Raw genomic sequence first — 16,924 nt, forward strand, 5'->3', positions numbered from 1 at the left:
CGGGAGGCTTCAGCTCCGATTCGGCACAAGGCTCCAGGTTCTGGTGCTCAGTAGAGCAGCAGCAGCCCCAGTGCCTGCGCTCTGTTGCACTGGTGCCATTTCCTTTGCTCCTCGCGTGCAGGGAGGTGACACCCGGAGGAGATGGAGCTTTCTGAAGCCCTTTCCATCCATACCCATGGAACGAAGCAGAGCTGTCCCCGTCACAGGTGCCTCCTCCTCCTGCTCCCCTGAGGTCGGTGGCCCAGGAGAGGGCTGTGGAGCACAGGATGGAGGAGGGAATGTCCCAGTGCCCAGCACAGGAGGGAGCATCGGGGTTCACCCACCCCAGCAGTGGGACTGGCCTGGGCAGAGCAGAACCAGCACCGAGGGCAGAACTGGAGCTCAACAGCTCCAGCCAGGAAGAGGTTCAGGCCGAAGAGGGGCACAGGGGGTGATGTGATGTGGCTGAAGCCTCCCTTTGCCCCTGCAGAGCGGGCCCAGGAGCAGAGCTTCCTTTTGCCCACCGCTGGCATGAAACCCCCTGAGCCCAAGCAGTGAGGCACAGAAAGCACAGAAGTAAAAGCCCCCAAGGCACTTTGTAGTGACCCAGAGATCCGACAAGCAGAGCTCCTGAACCACAGCAGCACCCGAATGGGCACCACAACAACTGACCACGGACACACAGGTGCAGGATTCAAACATCCACTTAGAGCCCAAGCAGAATCCTCCTTGTTCTCAGTTTGGTGATAGGTGAACGTGCCTCTGTTCAACTTAAAGCCACTGTTTGCTGTTGCTGCCTTACATTCAGGAGCATTATGCATCCAGACGGGCACTCAGAGGTAGCCCCAGTTCAGACCTGTTTCCAGCTCTCACGGGCACAGTGACCTTGCATCCGTGTGAAGGCAGGGTTGGGCAAAACAACCCCGTTACAAAAGCCTTTAGAGAGCAGTTGTTAAGAGGCAGAAGAGCACAAAACCTCCTCATCTCTGGCCTCCTTTGGGGCCTTTCCAGGAGTGCCGTTTTCCCAGGCACTGGGACTGCAGCTTCCCAAAGGAAGCAGAGCACAAGGTGCTACCCGCTGGGTAAGCGACACATGAACCCCGCTGCTGTGCAAACCCGCTCTCCTTTCCACCAGGGCAGAGGCTCAATGCAGGCGTTGCAGACACAGACACAGCTACGGGGGAAAGGGAAGGCAGGGAAGTTTATTCCAGCGCCTCACGGAGCAGTGCTGGGAACACAACCCCCCCAGGGGCAGGAACCCCTTCCACTGCACGGGAACCCCTCTGGTGGAGCAAACTCCCTCTGCCACAGGGAGGAGGGCTGCAGGACGGGTGGGAGCAGGGGGCTGGATTCAGGCTGCCGTGGGCAGGGAGCAGCTGTGCCCTCCTAAGGCCAGTACCACCACCTAACACCAGGTACAACGTCAGGCACCGCTCCAGCTCCTGTGAAGGAGCTGCTGCTGCCCCTCACCCAGCAAACAGCCTCTGCTGCTGACAGGCACCAGCACCCATCCTCCCACAGCAGTGTGACGAATGAACCCCTGTCCCGGAGCAGGATGGGACCCCCAGGGCAGTGCCACCCATGTGAGTGATCAGGGAAATCTCACTTCCAAGCACCAAAGGCTCACACAGCAAAAGGCCACTTACTCCTCCCAACAAGCCTCAAGAGCTGCTCCCCCCCTCTCCCCCCCCCAGTATAATGCAGTTCAGTCAGTGGTGAGTGCTGCTGGCACCAGGAGCAGCAGGATTCCCTCTCCCGGGGGCTCTATGTCAGGATGTCATGGGCTTGGTGCTCCACCAGCATCTCCATGCTCCTCACGTCCGTGCACCAGAACTCCAGGCGGTCTTTCATTCCTTTGATCTGCAAGGCAAGCCCACAGCAACCTCAGCCCCTCAGCCACTGCAAGCACCAATGTCCACTTCAAGGACAAACACCTGAGATCCCAAACTGCCATGTGTCTAGGAAAGATGCTCCTGAACATCTTACACCATTGGCACAGCAATGGTGGAAGTTAAAAGGGAAGGCACAGAAGGGACTGTTTGCATCCAGTGCTCCACGTACTGGTGTGTTGGGGTTTTGAGGTGAAGGGCCCCTACATGGTCTCCCAAAACGTTGAGGATGCACCTGAGACACTCAGCACCATCTTTACCACCCTCAACCTCTCTTGCCACCCACAACCCTGACACTCCAGGACCGGTTCATGCATTGAGGCCCCAAGCACCACCCGGATGTCTGCATCCTTCTGGAAAACAGTCCCAGCACTTGTGCTCCATGGCGCTCCGCGTGGCTCTCAGAAGTGTCACTGCCTCCTGCTTAGTGCAACACACACAACGCGCCACACACACAGGGTAAAGGCTGAAGGAGCAATGGAAAAAGGAATGGGGAAAAGCTGATCCCTTTCCTCCCACCCTCAGCATCCTCAAGAGCACCAAGGAACCCAGTGACCCCTCCCAGCTCTCCCAGTCACCCCACCCACCACACACCAGTTGTGCCTTTGCGTCCAGTACCTGCTGTAAGTCCAGCACACGTGGCTGCACCCACGTCATGTGCACCCTCTTGTCCACTTCATCGATGCTGCCCTTCACCAAGCCCACTGAGAGTGCCTTCATCACCAGCAGCTCCACCTGAAACCAGCACAGAGAACTCCAGGAAACAACTGGGAACCAGTTTGCTCTCCCAGAGGAGCAAACCCCCGAACCCGCTCTGCCTTTGGAGGCGTTCACCACGCACAGCAAAGCCAAGAGCTGCTCACACCCCTCCTCCTGCCTGCAGGCTCAGCGGTAACTACACAGCAGCTCCTTTTCCCTCTGAGCAGTTTCACTTTCTTTCCTCTGAGATCCAGGAAGAACGAGGGAACTGGGAACAGTCAACATGGATTTAGCAGGGGTGGGATGTACCCAGCCAACGTGGTGGCCTTTCAAAGTTAAACAGCTTGCTCAGTGGTCAGTGCTGGAGGTGCCCTGCGCCTTTCCTTTAGCAAGACCTTCTACCGCATCCTTGCTGATGCCCTGGTGAGCTACAGAACAGACAGGAGGAGCACGAGAGCAGCAGCAAACCTCCTGACCCACCCACCCCAAGGGTTGTGGTTGAGGCCTGAAGCTGAGCAGGCAGCTGGCCCCGAGCAGTGCTCCTTTGGGAGCAGCACCAGCTCTGGCACAACTGAGGTGAATGTGCTGGAAACGAGAGCTACCGACTGCAGTAACTCTCGTTAGACTGCGCTAACACAAAGCACGGCGAGGGTGAGGAGTCCTGCAACAACCCCAAGCAGCAGCACAGAGGGGGCTATGTGGGGTATTCTCCAAATATACTCAAAGTGGCCTCTGCGGGGAAGGAGCAGAGTCTGGGGTCAGCAGGAGCCACAAAGGGGAACCATGTCCTGGTGACTCCGCTCGGCACTTGCTGCATCACTGCGTCAGTTCTGCACCACCCCTTCCAGTGCAGGGGGACACTGCAGGACTGCGGAGAGCCCAGCCAAGGGCCACCAAGGCCCTGAGACTGTGAAGCATTTGTTCAGCCTGGGTGAGAGGCTGCCTGAGGGCACCTCACCACAGCTCTCCAGCACCCAGTAACACGGAAGATAGGAGGAACTGTTCTCACAGGGACACAGAGTAAAGGACAGGGCACAGGAGGATTTGCTTCAGCTCAGATCCCACCTGGGTAACAGCAGGGAGCTCTTCACCATGAGAGAAATTAAACACGGGTGCTGGAAACACTCAAAGCAGGCAGGGCCCTGCACAGCCTAACCCAGAGGCCTCTTCCAGAGCAGGGGGGAAGAGACGACCCCAGAGCTCTCCTGCAGCTGAGCACCAGGACTGGGGATCCTCAGAAATGCATCAGCCGAGAACCAGGAGCACCAAAGCAGCCACCCCCTTGGTAAAGAGCTCTCCAAAGGCACAGGAGCAGGGAGCACATTTCCAACTGGAGCTCGCCCACGGGAGCAGCTCCATCCGGACCCCCGCGGGCTCCACAAGCGCCACGCTGGTGTCTGCGGCGCAGCTCACCTCGTTCACGGTGACTTTGGCACTCCTGGCTATCTCCTCGAAGGTGAGCTGCCTGTGGTTGGCCGGACGCGTGAAGGTCATCTGCAGGCAAGCAAACAGACAACGAGTGAGAACCCAGCCCCGTGCTGCCCTGCTCTGCTTGCCCCAGCTCTGCACTGCCCACCTTTAACCAGGATGCTGCAAGGGCAAACACTGATGTGGGCAGAGAGGAGCAGCACCGCTGCCTCCTGCACACACACACACACACACACACACACACACACCCCCTGCTGGGGCAGCCACCCAGCCCCAGGACACACAGAGCACATCAGCCAGGGCTGAAACACCTCAGCACAATCGGGTCCCTCAGGTAATGCAGGACCTTTGGGTTCACATCACACCCCAGAAGTGGAATGTGCACACATATTGATACATGGGGGTGCACAAACACATATTATCCTTCAGATAACTCAATATTGAGTTTTGGAAGATCCAGGGCCAGGGAGGCAAAGTGACAGGAAAAAGAGTTTGAAACTGTTTGGGAATGAAGATTTTCAGTGTGTTTTAGAAACCCTTGTTTCTGGAACACACTCTCAGAGTTACCCTTCAGGTACCACCCTCAAGGCACAAAGCTTGCTCCTTCCTTCCCACCTCCACACCCTGCTGAAGCTCACCCCCCGGGACTCCCAATAAGCAGTGCACAAGGCAGCAGCCTCTCCCCAGCACCACTTGCCTTCTGGCACCATCTACAGGCAACCTTGGCAGCCAGCTACTGAAACCCAGGAGCTCCTGTGGGACGGGTGAAGGAGCTCAGCGGGGAACAGACTGTTTCACCCCCACCAAGCGGCAGCTGGAGCAGCCCCTTCCCATCTGCCACATGTGTAACAGGCCCCAGCTCCTGGCTCACCTCCATTAGACATAAGAGCTGAATCTTCTGCAGCAGCAACGCTTCGTTTGCAGCCAGATCTGGCTGGAAGGGGATGGAACGGAACAAGTAAAGTCATCATTACTTTGACACAAGCTAACCTGTGAACTACAGCTGTGTCAGCGAGGTCTGGTACAGCCAGTGCAGTTAGCACCCAACACCGCACTCCTCAAGCTTCCCAGGACACAAGGGACAGCCACTATCTCACACTGGAAGCAGTTCAATACTGGGAGTGAATGGCGTTATGGAAATGACATCAGGGATTATCTTCCTCTGCAGGACCACATGATGGGATCAACCAAGCATAGAGGGAAGCCAAAACCGACCACCACACATCAGGGTGAAAGAAGCATCACTGTGCTGTGCTTGAAACCACACCAGTGATCAGAATTCTTCAGGAATTCTGCCCGTGAAGATCCAGTGTCCCTCTGTAATCCAGAGCCCAGGCCTGCAGCCCTGGAACAGCCCCACTCACCTGCTGGCCCCACGCTGACTTCAGGGCCTGGAAGGTCTCCACGTTCCCGCTGTTGAAGGCATAGAGGGTGTCAATGAGCCACTGCCGGTCCGTGCTCCTCAGCGACTCCAGGACAGGGTGCATGAGCTGCAGCACAGGCAGGATGGTGTCAGTGGGGTAAAACCAGCTCCTGAGAGCAGCTGAAGTGGGGCAGCAGGAACTCACCAGCTCCCCAAAGTTGTAAACTCCTTCTCCCAAGAGCCCGGCCAGCCCCAGGGTAAAGGCTCTCTCCTGCTGCTCTGATACTGGGAGGAAAAAACACAAAGCAACAAGTGGATGGAGTGTGGATGAAGCAGCACCTGGGCCCCCAGCAGGCAACCTCAGCCTCCTCTCTGTGCCTGTATTAAATCACCCCCAGCCTCCTCCTCCCCAGGCCTGAAGCTCAGCCTGCAGCAGCCACAGCCGCGGCACAGAAGAGCCACTCTTTGAATCTATAGTGAGGACCTGGGGAACTAGAACAAACTCTTCTGGTGGGGGCACTTCCTCGCCCCCGCCACCTCAGTGCAGGTCAGGAGCACAATCCTACTCAGCCAATTCCTCTTTGTAGCTAACCCCTGGCCTCAGTACAGCCAGTTAAAACACACTGAGAAAGCGCCAGTGCCTTCCCTTAGACTGGAGGGATAAAGCAAAGAGCGAAAGCTGGGGCTCCTGTGGGCAGAGGAGGAGTTACCGGGCAGGTCCTTGACGTCGATGCAGCCCAGGAACCGCAGAGCATCCTTGTAGTAAGAGGCGTGGTTCCCGATGGTCTGGTAGTACTTGCTGGAGAGGTCGTAGAAGCGGCTGTGAACCGAGGTCACCCCGGGGAGGTTGTTCAGCATCTCCTCCACCTCCTCAATGGTCTCCTGCAGGAGGGTGAAGACCTGGCTGTGACAGGTGAAGGTCCCCTCACCCCCCCCCCACTCCCAGCCTTCTAGATCACTGTGTAAGGGCTACAGCAGCCTCGTGTGGGCCACAAGCAACAGCCCCGTGGTAGTAAAGAGGGAGCTGAGGGCACAGCCACTGCACAGCACTAAAGAGAAAGCTTCAGCGCCCTCCTCTTACACAGGAGTTGGGTAAAACCACAACCCAACCCAAACCCAAACCTCCCAGAACACGACCCTGCAGCTGTACCTGCATGTACAGACATGCTTCACATGTACTCACCCCCACCAAACCTGTGCTTGCTCTGAGCAACTTAAAGCTGCACTGCCTGAAAACTCATCTCAGGTTTCAGAGAGGGCTCTAAACAAAGCCAAGAGATGAAACCTCAACGTGCTTAGCACAGGGGAGGATGCACCAGTCCACGGTCAGCAGCTCACCAGCAAGCAGCAACACTGCTGAAGGCATGAGAGCCTCCAAGCTGCAAGCTGGAACAGGTCAAGGTGTTTGTCCTCCCCAGTGGTACACATCGATGCTGCAGTGACCAGCAATAAGCACAGCACCTCAAATGCTGTGTCAGAACCTCACTGGAACCTCAGAACTCTGGCCAGAAGCACTCTATGTGCTTTTACATGGCCTGCAAGATGAAAGGCAGAAGTGCAGCTCCTCCTGGCAACCCCAGGAGCTGCAAATCTATCATCATCTCTCGAAGACCAAAGCCCAGCCGCAGGCCCGGCCACGCTGTGGTGTCACCGCCCCAAACCACCCAAGCACCAGAGCCTCCCCCTCACCTTGGTGACCTGGAGGTCTCCAATGTTGAGCTTCAGGGCCCCAATGGCTGTTTTACACAGGATGACAGCTTCATCGCTGCTCTTCACCTGCAGGGCACACACACGTGCTCAGAGCTGCCACCAGTCCTGCAGCCAAGGGGCCAGGCTGCATCAGCCCAGGCTCTGCTGCATCTGGTAACGTGCTCCTGCACTGCACCACAGAGCTGCCATGGCATCCTCCAGCACAGGTTTAACACACACACATCCTCCTCCCTCAGCTGCACCACAAATGCCCACATGGAAAATGATCCCTGCAAGTGAACTGCCAGAAAGAGCAGCTGCAAACATACCTTTTCCCGAGTCTTTTCCAGGAAAGTAAGGGCCACGTTGGGATCTGAAGTAGAGGGGAAAAGCAGCAATATCAGGAATTCCTGCTGGAACTAAACCCCAGCCTAAAAATACCGGACTCATGAAGACTGGAAGGTGTTTTCTACAGTTTACTGCTCCCTGCAGCCCGGGCTTGCTGCTCACCAGCCTTTCCTCCAGCAAAGAGCAGACCTGCTACTCCATGTAGCAGCAATTACACTTTCTGAGGTGATGTCCTCCCCTTTCAATACACCAGCAGGACAACAGGCTAATGCTGAAGGTTTAGCTGCTGCTATTAACCAGTTAATGGCTGTTACTATTAACTGGTAACTTCACAGGTACCCGTTCTCACAAGCACTGTGAGCAGGAGGTGAGGACGCTTACCTGTCATCTGCCTGACCACATGGAGAATGATCTCCACCAGGGACAAGGGGTTCACCCTGGAACACAAAGCTCACTGTCAGAGCGCTGTCCGGCAGCAGAAGGTGCCTGAGGGCTCCAGCAAACAAACTCACCTGTGCTCGAACTCGCTGATGAAGTTCTCATAGAGCTGCAGGCACAAAGACACCAACAGTCAGGGCAAGAGGGCCCTTCAGGCCCCCTCCAACACCCACTTCCACTGCGCTCCATTTTCCCAACAAAGCAGAGAGCATCCAACGGGGATGTGCGCTCTGTACAGACCCCAGGAGCCAAAACCTGCTCACTGCAGCCAGTTCTGTCCCTGCAGCCTCCTCCTGCTTGCAGGGAGAGGTCCAGGACTCACCACATCCAGCACCTCCTGCTCTAGGCTGGCCCCTGCTGTACCACAGGCACAGGGCTAAGGCTTTCCCAGCGCTCCCTGCATGCATTCCAGAGAGGCTCTAAAGACCCTTGGCTCTTTGTCATGGAAATAACTACCTCCTGGGAAACCAAATTTCAACCCAAGCCCACAAAGCCCGTGACTCCTTGTAGCACCCAGACCAGATGTGACCGTGCTGAGCAAGTTCTTACAGCCTTGTAGCACCCAGACCAGATGTGACCGTGCTGAGCAAGTTCTTACAGCCTTGTAGCACCCAGACCAGATGTGACCGTGCTGAGCGAGTTCTTACGGCCTTGTAGCACCCAGACCAGATGTGACCGTGCTGAGCGAGTTCTTACGGCCTTGTAGCACCCAGACCAGATGTGACGGTGCTGAGCGAGTTCTTACGGCCTTGTAGCACCCAGACCAGATGTGACTGTGCTGAGCGAGTTCTTACGGCCTTGTAGCACCCAGACCAGATGTGACTGTGCTGAGCGAGTTCTTATGGCCTTGTAGCACCCAGACCAGATGTGACGGTGCTGAGCGAGTTCTTACGGCCTTGTAGCACCCAGACCAGATGTGACTGTGCTGAGCAAGTTCTTATGGCCATGAATGTAAGAAGCTCCCAAGGGGTGGAACAACCTCTGAAACACCCAAAGCATTCGAGACCCCCCCCAACCCATCCCCACGTGTGGCTGCAAACCCCTTGCAACAAAAGGGGAAGAAAAAGGCTCCTCCTGCAACCCCCCCTCCCCCAAAACCCCTCCAGTGAATGAGATTTCGGAACAGTTTGAAGCCTCTGACACTGACACCTTCAACCCCGGGCAATCGCCACTGCCCCCGCGTCCTGCAGGCTCCCACCCAGGAGCCGGCACTGCCCCAGCCCGGCGGGCCTGGCACAGCCCGGTTCACCAGGCCGGCACCACTGCCGTTGGCCTTCGCTACGGCCACACAGGAGCAGCGCAGGCTCACCTTGATGAGTCCATCCCCTTGGGCGAAGCAGGGGTCCTGCACGAAGTCCAGGACCTGCAGAGTCAGCTGGTGCCAGAGCCTTCAGAAATGGGAACCACCCCTGAGCTCGGGCCCTGCACCGGCTCCGCGCCCCACACCCAACATTCCCGTCCCGACATTCCCGTCTCAGCATCCCTGTCCTGACATTCCCATCTCAACATCCCATCCCGACATTCCCACACCCGACATTCCCATCCCAACATTCCCATCCCGACGTTCCCATCCCGGCATCCCCATCCCAACATTCCCACACCTGACATTCCCATCCCAACATTCCCGTCCCGACATTCCCATCCCGGCATCCCTGTCCTGATATCCCCATCCCAACATCCCTGTCCCAACATTCCCAGCTCAACATCCCATCCTGACATTCCCATCCTGACATCCCTGTCCCGACATTCCCACACCCGACATCCCCATCCTGACATCCCCATCCCGACATTCCCACGCTCTACATTCCCATCCCGACATCCCCATCCTGACATTCCCGCACCCAACATTCTCACATCCAACATCCCCATCCCGACATCCCCATCCCGACATTCCCACACCCGACATCCCCATCCCGACATTCCCACACCCGACATCCCCATCCCAACATCCCCGTCCCGACATCCCCGTCCCGACATTCCCACACCCAACATCCCCATCCCGACATCCCCATCCCAACATCCCCGTCCCGACATCCCCGTCCCGACATTCCCACACTCTACGTTCCCATCCCGACATCCCCGTCCCGACATTCCCGCACCCGACATTCCCACACCCAACATCCCCATCCCAACATCCCCGTCCCGACATCCCCGTCCCGACATTCCCACACCCAACATCCCCATCCCGACATCCCCATCCCAACATCCCCGTCCCGACATCCCCGTCCCGACATTCCCACACTCTACGTTCCCATCCCGACATCCCCGTCCCGACACCCCCGCCCCGCCGTTACCCACGCGGACAAAGCCCGAACGCTCCCCGCTGGCACAGCCCCCCCCCCCCCCCCCCCCCCCCCCCGAGGGCACGACCCGGGGGTGAGGCGGACACAGCCCCCGCCGCTCAAGCTCCCCCCCGGGAGCGCTCTTCAGCCCCCGGCCCGCTGGGCCCCGCCGAGGCCCCGGTGCGGCGGCAGCTCCGGCCCCGCTCACTTCTTGTTGTAGAGCTCCTCGAGGCGGTGCCACACCGCGGCCTGCCCCGGGCCCGCGCTCTGGCTCTGGCTCTGCTGCAGGAAGCCCGGCACGTCCCTCATGGCGATGGCGATGATGGCGGCGGCACCGACACCGGCCTCAGCCTCGGCCCCGGCGCGACCGCGCTCCGGACCTGCACACTCACTTCCGGCCCGCGCGGGGCACGCCGGGTACCGTAGGGCTCCGCGGTGACACCCCCCCCCGCACCGCGGTAACCATGGCAACGCATCACGCACCCCGGTCCGCGCCCCCCGCCCCATCGGGACCCCCCGAATCCCCCGCACCGGCTCCGAGCGGGGCCCGCGGTGGGGCCGGGCCGGGCCGGGAGGCGGCGGCGGCCCCGCGCTGCTCCTCGGGGCACTGCGGTAGCGCGGGGCGGGGAGCGCGGCCATGGAGCGCGGGGCGCGGCGGGGGCTGCTGGCGGCCGGTGAGAGCGGGGGGGTGCGGGGGGGGTGCGGGGGAACGCGGGGTCCCCCCCTCACCGGTTCTTCCCTTGCAGCCTGGCGGAGCCTGCGGGAGCGCGGCCCGGCCCGGATCCCGCTCAGCGCCGCGGGCCCCGCCGCTCGCAGGTACCGGGGGCCGGGGGCCGCGCCGGGCCCGAGGTGAGGCAGCCCCGGGGGAGCCGCATCCACCGGGGGACACCGGGGGCTGCAGCGGGCAATGGGGCAGCGCCGCGGTCCCGGCGGCTCCCGCCTGGGGCTTCCCCCGCCTGCCCCTGCCCCGTCGGTTCAGCCCCGGTTACCGGCGGCTCCCCTGGCACCGGGCATGGGGAACAGGTGAAGATGCCGCCGGTAACCGGGGCAGCGCTGTCCCCGGTGGCAGCATCGCCCTGCGGGAACCGCTGGAACTCAGCTCTGCCCCCCCCGAGCAGCGCAAATCAACCTGGGAGCCCCAGCGCGGCTGCTCCGCAGCCCCGTGCCCACCCCGCTCCCGGGTACTGGGCATGGATTTGGGATCCGCATAGAGCGCAATGGCAATACCGGCCCCGGGGCTGGGGTGGACGGACGGAAGGGCCAGGGCAGTTCCCGGCTGAGCCGCTGCCAGCCCGGGCTCTGCTTCACCCTGTTCCCGCAGGATCCCAGGGACAAGGCTCCTCTCCCTGTCTGCGGCCGCCGGAGCCGTCCTGGGGCTGGGCCGGTGGGGAGATGACGGAGGGAAGCAGCAGCTCACCCTGCGGGATGTGGCGGAGCTCATGCGGAAGAGGGAATGTCACCGGGTGGTGGTGATGGCTGGAGCTGGGATCAGCACCCCCAGCGGCATCCCGGACTTCAGGTTCCACCTCCATTAATTCCCTCACCAGTGCTGGGAGAGCCAAGACCTCTGCTTGGTGCTGGTCCCTGCCACTCTCTGCCCCTTGTTTTGCTTTTCTGTGCCAGGCTGGGCACAGGAGTCCCCAGTCCTGCTGCTCCTCCTTTTCCAGCCAGGTGTGGGGCCATGCCTTGGCCCAGGTCTTCAGGATGGTTAAGTCCCAGAATCCCAGCCTGGTTTGGCTTGAAGGGACCTTAAAGCTCCTCCAGCTCCAACCGCTGCCACGGGCAGGGACCCCTTCCACTGGAGCAGCTTGCTCCAAGCCTCTGAACACTGCCAGGGATGGGGCAGCCACAGCTTCTCTGGGCACCCTGTGCCAGCGCCTCAGCACCCTCCCAGGGAAGAGCTTCTGCCTAAGAGCTCATCTCAGTCTCCCCTCTGGCAGGTTCAAGGCATTCCCCTTGGCCTGTCCCTGCAGGCCCTTGTCTCAAGCCCCTCTCCAGCTTTCCTGCAGCCCCTTTAGGCACTGGAGCTGCTCTGAGGTCTCCCCTTCAGGAGCCTTCTCTTCTCCAGGCTGACCCAGCCCAGCTCTCTCGGCCTGGCCCCAGAGCAGAGCACATCCACCGCTGGCACTGGGTCATCCCTTCTGCCCCTGACTCCAGCCCCTCTCCCCTCTGCAGGTCCCCGGGGAGCGGGCTCTACAGTAACCTGGAGCAGTACAACATCCCCTACCCCGAGGCCATCTTTGAACTCGCCTATTTCTTTACCAACCCCAAGCCCTTTTTCACTCTGGCCAAGGAGCTCTACCCCGGCAACTACAGACCCAACTACGCCCACTACTTCCTGAGGCTGCTGCACGACAAGGGGCTGCTCCTGCGCCTCTACACCCAGAACATCGATGGGCTGGAGCGGGGTGAGCTCTCCCTTCCCCATTGCTCAGCAGCAGCAGGCAGGGAAGGGGTGAGGGTGGGAAGCAGAGCAGGAGGCAGGGCTGGGACAGGCCCAGTGGAATTCCTGGTTTCACCCTGTGCTGAGCTGCTCCTTTCGCCTGTGCCGTGCCCAGTTGCTGGGATCCCTCCCGACAGGCTGGTGGAAGCCCACGGCACCTTTGCCACTGCTTCTTGCACCGTGTGTCGAAGGAACTTCCCAGGAGAGGACTTCAGGGTGAGTGCTCGCAGATGGGCATCGCCACAGCTCAATGCAAGGAGGGAGAGGAGGAGGAGGAGAACCTTGGTGGGCTGTGACTGCCCTCAGGCCCAGGGGCTTGATGGAGGGGCTGAGGCTTGGGGCTGTGGTGGCTCTGCCCCTGGCTGTGGGTTCACTCTCGCTGCAGGGGGACGTGATGGCGGACAGGGTCCCTCGCTGCCCCGTCTGCACCGGGGTCATCAAGCCTGACATCGTGTTCTTCGGTGAGGAGCTCCCGCAGCGCTTCCTCCTGCACGTGGCCGACTTCCCCATGGCTGACCTGCTCTTCGTCATTGGAACATCCCTGGAGGTCTGCGGCCCAGGGGGACACGAAGGGCCTGGCGGGACCTGGAGGAGAGGGGCTTAGAGGAGAAGGGAAGAAGCGGGGTTATGGAGGTAGAATTTGAGGTGGCAGGAGAGAAAGGGGGTGCCTGCACCCGAGACCCTCTGGAAACGCCCAGTGCTCTGTGAAAGCAGAGCGAGAGCTGAGCTTTGTGGTACCCGAGGGAAGGCCCCTGCTGGCACCCACAGTGGGGACCGGTTCCACGCAGCGCTCACAGCTCGGGGTGGGGTGAATTCGTGCCCTCAGTGGGTGATGCTCTCCCTGCCCCTCCGCTTGCAGGTGGAGCCCTTTGCCAGCCTGGCCGGGGCCGTGCGTGGCTCTGTTCCCCGGGTGCTCATCAACAGAGACCTCGTGGGCCCCTTTGCGTGGCAGCAGCGCCACAACGATGTGGCCCAGCTCGGGGACGTGGTCCGCGGGGTGCAGGCGCTGGTGGAGCTGCTGGGCTGGAGCCGGGAGCTGCAGGCGCTCATCCAGAAGGAGAAGGAAAAGGTGGGAAGGGCTCAGAGCTGCATCTCCCTCCCTGCCTCCCTCAGCCTCTTCCTTGCTCGGGCTGGAGTTGTGCCGGGGGAGCAAGTTTGTGTTGCAGGGGCTGCACTTGCTCCACAGACACTGCCCGGCCTGCAGCCTGCACTCACAGGGCCCCAAAGAGGTGCAGAAAGGTTAAAAAGCAACAAGAGGCCCCAAACCCAACCCCAGGGCTGCTTCGCAGGGAGGGTGAGCACGTGGCTGGGTGTTGCAGTGGTCCAGGAGGGAAGGATGCAGGGGTCCAGGAGGGGAGGACGCAGGGGTCCAGGAGGGGAGGACGCAGGGGTCCAGCAGGGGAGGACGCAGGGGTCCAGCAGGGAAGGATGCAGGGGTCCAGGAGGGGAGGAGTCCAGCAGGGGAGGGGTCCAGCAGGGGAGGACGCAGGGGTCCAGCAGGGGAGGGGTCCAGCAGGGGAGGACGCAGGGGTCCAGCAGGGGAGGGGTCCAGCAGGGGAGGGGTCCAGCAGGGGAGGACGCAGGGGTCCAGCAGGGGAGGGGTCCAGCAGGGGAGGACGCAGGGGTCCAGCAGGGGAGGGGTCCAGGAGGGGAGGATGCAGGGGTCCAGCAGGGGAGGGGTCCAGCAGGGGAGGATGCAGGGGTCCAGCAGGGGAGGGGTCCAGGAGGGGAGGACGCAGGGGTCCAGCAGGGGAGGGGTCCAGCAGGGGAGGGGTCCAGGAGGGGAGGACGCAGGGGTCCAGCAGGGGAGGGGTCCAGCAGGGAAGGATGCAGGGGTCCAGCAGGGGAGGGGTCCAGGAGGGGAGGACACAGGGGTCCAGCAGGGGAGGGGTCCAGGAGGGGAAGACGCAGGGGTCCAGCAGGGAAGGATGCACCAGCCTCAGGTGAAACAGGGAGAGCAGGGGAAGGGCCAGGCTCTAGGCTGGGTAGGAGCACGCTGGGGCTTCTCCAAGCCATGACCCACTTGGGTGCTGCAGAGGTTTCCATTGGTTTCCTCTGGGTGTTGGCTTGTTCCCAAAGGCACCAACAGAGCTCTGCAGGTGAAGGTGCAGCTCCTGAGCTGGAGGTGGCTGGCGAGAACATCCCCCATCCCCTGTGTGGGGAACAGCAGGACTCAGCACCAGAGACAGCAAACAGGGGTGCTCTTGAGGCAGTGCCTGCTGTGGAAAGCTCCAGCAGCCTGAGCTGCTGCTCTGGGCTGGGTTTAAGCTGCTTTTTCCCTGGCCAGGAGGCTGTGACACTGCTGATGGCAAACGAACATGAAGTTACTGAGCTAGTAACCGCAGTGCAGCTTCCCTCTACCTGTACATTCATTCCATTGCTTTGGTTCCATTTCTAGTGGGTTTTCTGGTCACTGGAGAAATAACAGCAGTAACAAAGGGAGGCTCCAATGGTGCTGTGTGAGACTGGACAAGGTGCAGTGGTGCCAGCCAGGCCAGAGGGTGCTCACTCCACCCCGCAGCATGTTTGTTAACTAGATTTTTCCCCAGTGATAATTTAGTTCTCTTTTTATCCCGTTGATCCTTTATTTCCCTGTGCCCCCATTCCTACATCTGGGATCTGAGGTCTTCAAGAGTAAGAAATGACACGAGAGCAAGATCTTAATGATCCCAAGTTTAGTGCTAGGGGTGATGACTGCATTGCTTTAGGGCTGCTGGGAAGATCCTTCCACATTTGGCATCAAACACTTTCTAGGCTTCTTTGAAGCAGCAGTTGTAGCTCCTGGGCTGGGCCAGCCTCCACTTATGCACGTGGGCACAGCGCTGCTGCCTGCTCCCTGCAGTGAGAAGCCAGTTGTACTTCACAAATGCACCTTCCCTGTGCGACTTCAACCCAGGACAAAACCTGGCTTCAAGATTCCAAGCCAGCGCTCAGGTTGTCCTTACCTGCAGCACACGCTGGGGTTGGGATGCGCAGGAAGGGTCAGGCTTTTGCTTTCCACTACAAACCATTCTGCAGCGTGCTAGGCCAGCCCTTGGTTTAGATCCCGGGGGATGAAGTGATGCCAATGGGGTAAAGCACAAACCCCAGGCTGCTCCTCCCGGTGGGGATTGGTGCTGACGGGAGCTGGAAGGGCCCAGCCGACGCTGTGGTTGCTCTGCTTTTAGCTGGATGCCAAGTTCAAGTAGGAGCTGCTGCAGAGGGCCGGGCGCTGGGCAGAGGAGCCGCGGTGACACCAGCACGGGCAGAGCAGGCGGTCCTGGTGGAGCCATGGCAGAGGCCACCAGCGCAGCAGTGCCGGAGCAGAGCCCATGAAGGTTTCCCTACCTGAGACACCGGAGCAGGCACCGAGCGCTGCTCCCTCCTCATCTGGCACCACTGAGGGACACTTAACCTCTCCCATGGCTCCGGCTGCCACGCCACCAGCCCAGCACAGCTCCAGCACGGACCGCACCAGCGCGCCCCAGGACCTGCACGTCAGAGGAGGCTCGAGCACCCAGCTGCTGCCTGGGGCTCCCTCTTCCCGAGCCATCCAACCTCAGGGCCCCTCACAGGGTTTGGGCTCTCAGGGAGCAAGAGCTGGAAGCGCTGTGAGGGTCAGGCCTGAGGGCAGGAGCACCTGGAGCGAAGTCTTCCAGCTCCCCCCAGGGCAGAGCATCTCCACCTTCAGCAGCTCCTCCTCAGACCCGGTCTGCAGTCCTCAGGTGCCAGCTCTGCAGGCTCATTGTTCAGATGCAGCCTCTGCTCATAGGGACAAGCTGCCCCGGGGCCTGGTCACTGCAGCCACCTCAAGCTGCTGTTTGGAATCAGTGCAATGTTAACCATTTAGTAATAAACGAGTTTCATTCTTCTGCCGCTCTCACCCGAGGGGTTTCTGTAACCTCCCATCTCCTCAGTGGCACACACTGTCCCCAACACCGCTCCCTTCACTGCCCCTTACCCTCCCTGTAAGCACCGTCCCAGGGAGAGGTGGGATCACAGCACCACGGTGATGTCCTGCTCATTCCCAAACGGGCCCAGCAGAGGTACCATGCATATCCCAGTGCAGCACCACATCCTTTTGGGACAGGAATTGGTCCTCAGCTCCATCTAAACCTGCCCTGGTGCAGCTTGAGGCCATTTCCTCTTGTCCCATCCCTTGTTCCTTGGGAGCAGAGCCCAGCCCCTCCTGGCTCCATCCTCCTCTCAGGCACTTGTAGGCAGCCATCAGGTCCCCCCTGAGCCTTCTCTTCTCCACACTGAACCCCCAAGCTCCCTCAGCCCTTCCCCATCACACTTGGGCTCCAGGCCCTGCACCAGCTCCATTGCCCTTCTCTGGCCCCACCCCAATGAGAAGCTCAAGCGGTGCCCATTGCACAGGCAGAAC

General features: G+C 60.4%; 2 protein-coding genes across 2 annotated transcripts; one reads left to right on the top strand and one right to left on the bottom strand.

Moving 5' to 3' along the window:
- Positions 1-1,254: 1,254 nt before the first annotated feature.
- Positions 1,255-10,754, bottom strand: PSMD13 (proteasome 26S subunit, non-ATPase 13). Its single transcript, XM_061450991.1, is given in 15 exon segments — positions 1,255-1,839; positions 2,487-2,603; positions 3,981-4,061; positions 4,867-4,929; positions 5,360-5,485; positions 5,564-5,643; positions 6,069-6,240; positions 7,048-7,134; positions 7,377-7,420; positions 7,777-7,832; positions 7,908-7,942; positions 9,143-9,221; positions 10,324-10,460; positions 10,463-10,709; positions 10,711-10,754. Coding segments are annotated over 15 exon segments (1,464 nt in total). The 3' UTR covers positions 1,255-1,743.
- A 113-nt stretch (positions 10,755-10,867) lies between these two features.
- Positions 10,868-15,846, top strand: SIRT3 (sirtuin 3). The gene is made up of 7 exons (XM_061450992.1): positions 10,868-10,931; positions 11,437-11,634; positions 12,291-12,523; positions 12,674-12,774; positions 12,944-13,105; positions 13,418-13,627; positions 15,726-15,846. The coding sequence occupies exons 2-7, from the start codon at positions 11,555-11,557 to the stop codon at positions 15,744-15,746; spliced, it is 807 nt and encodes a 268-aa protein (XP_061306976.1). The 5' UTR covers positions 10,868-10,931; positions 11,437-11,554; the 3' UTR covers positions 15,747-15,846.
- The last annotated feature ends 1,078 nt before the right edge of the window (positions 15,847-16,924 follow it).

The sequence above is a fragment of the Pezoporus flaviventris genome, unplaced genomic scaffold (assembly GCF_033815535.1).
Source record: "Pezoporus flaviventris isolate CSIRO_AGI_PZ_B2104156 unplaced genomic scaffold, CSIRO_AGI_Pfla_v1 ptg000012l, whole genome shotgun sequence".
Lineage (NCBI taxonomy): Eukaryota > Metazoa > Chordata > Aves > Psittaciformes > Psittacidae > Pezoporus > Pezoporus flaviventris.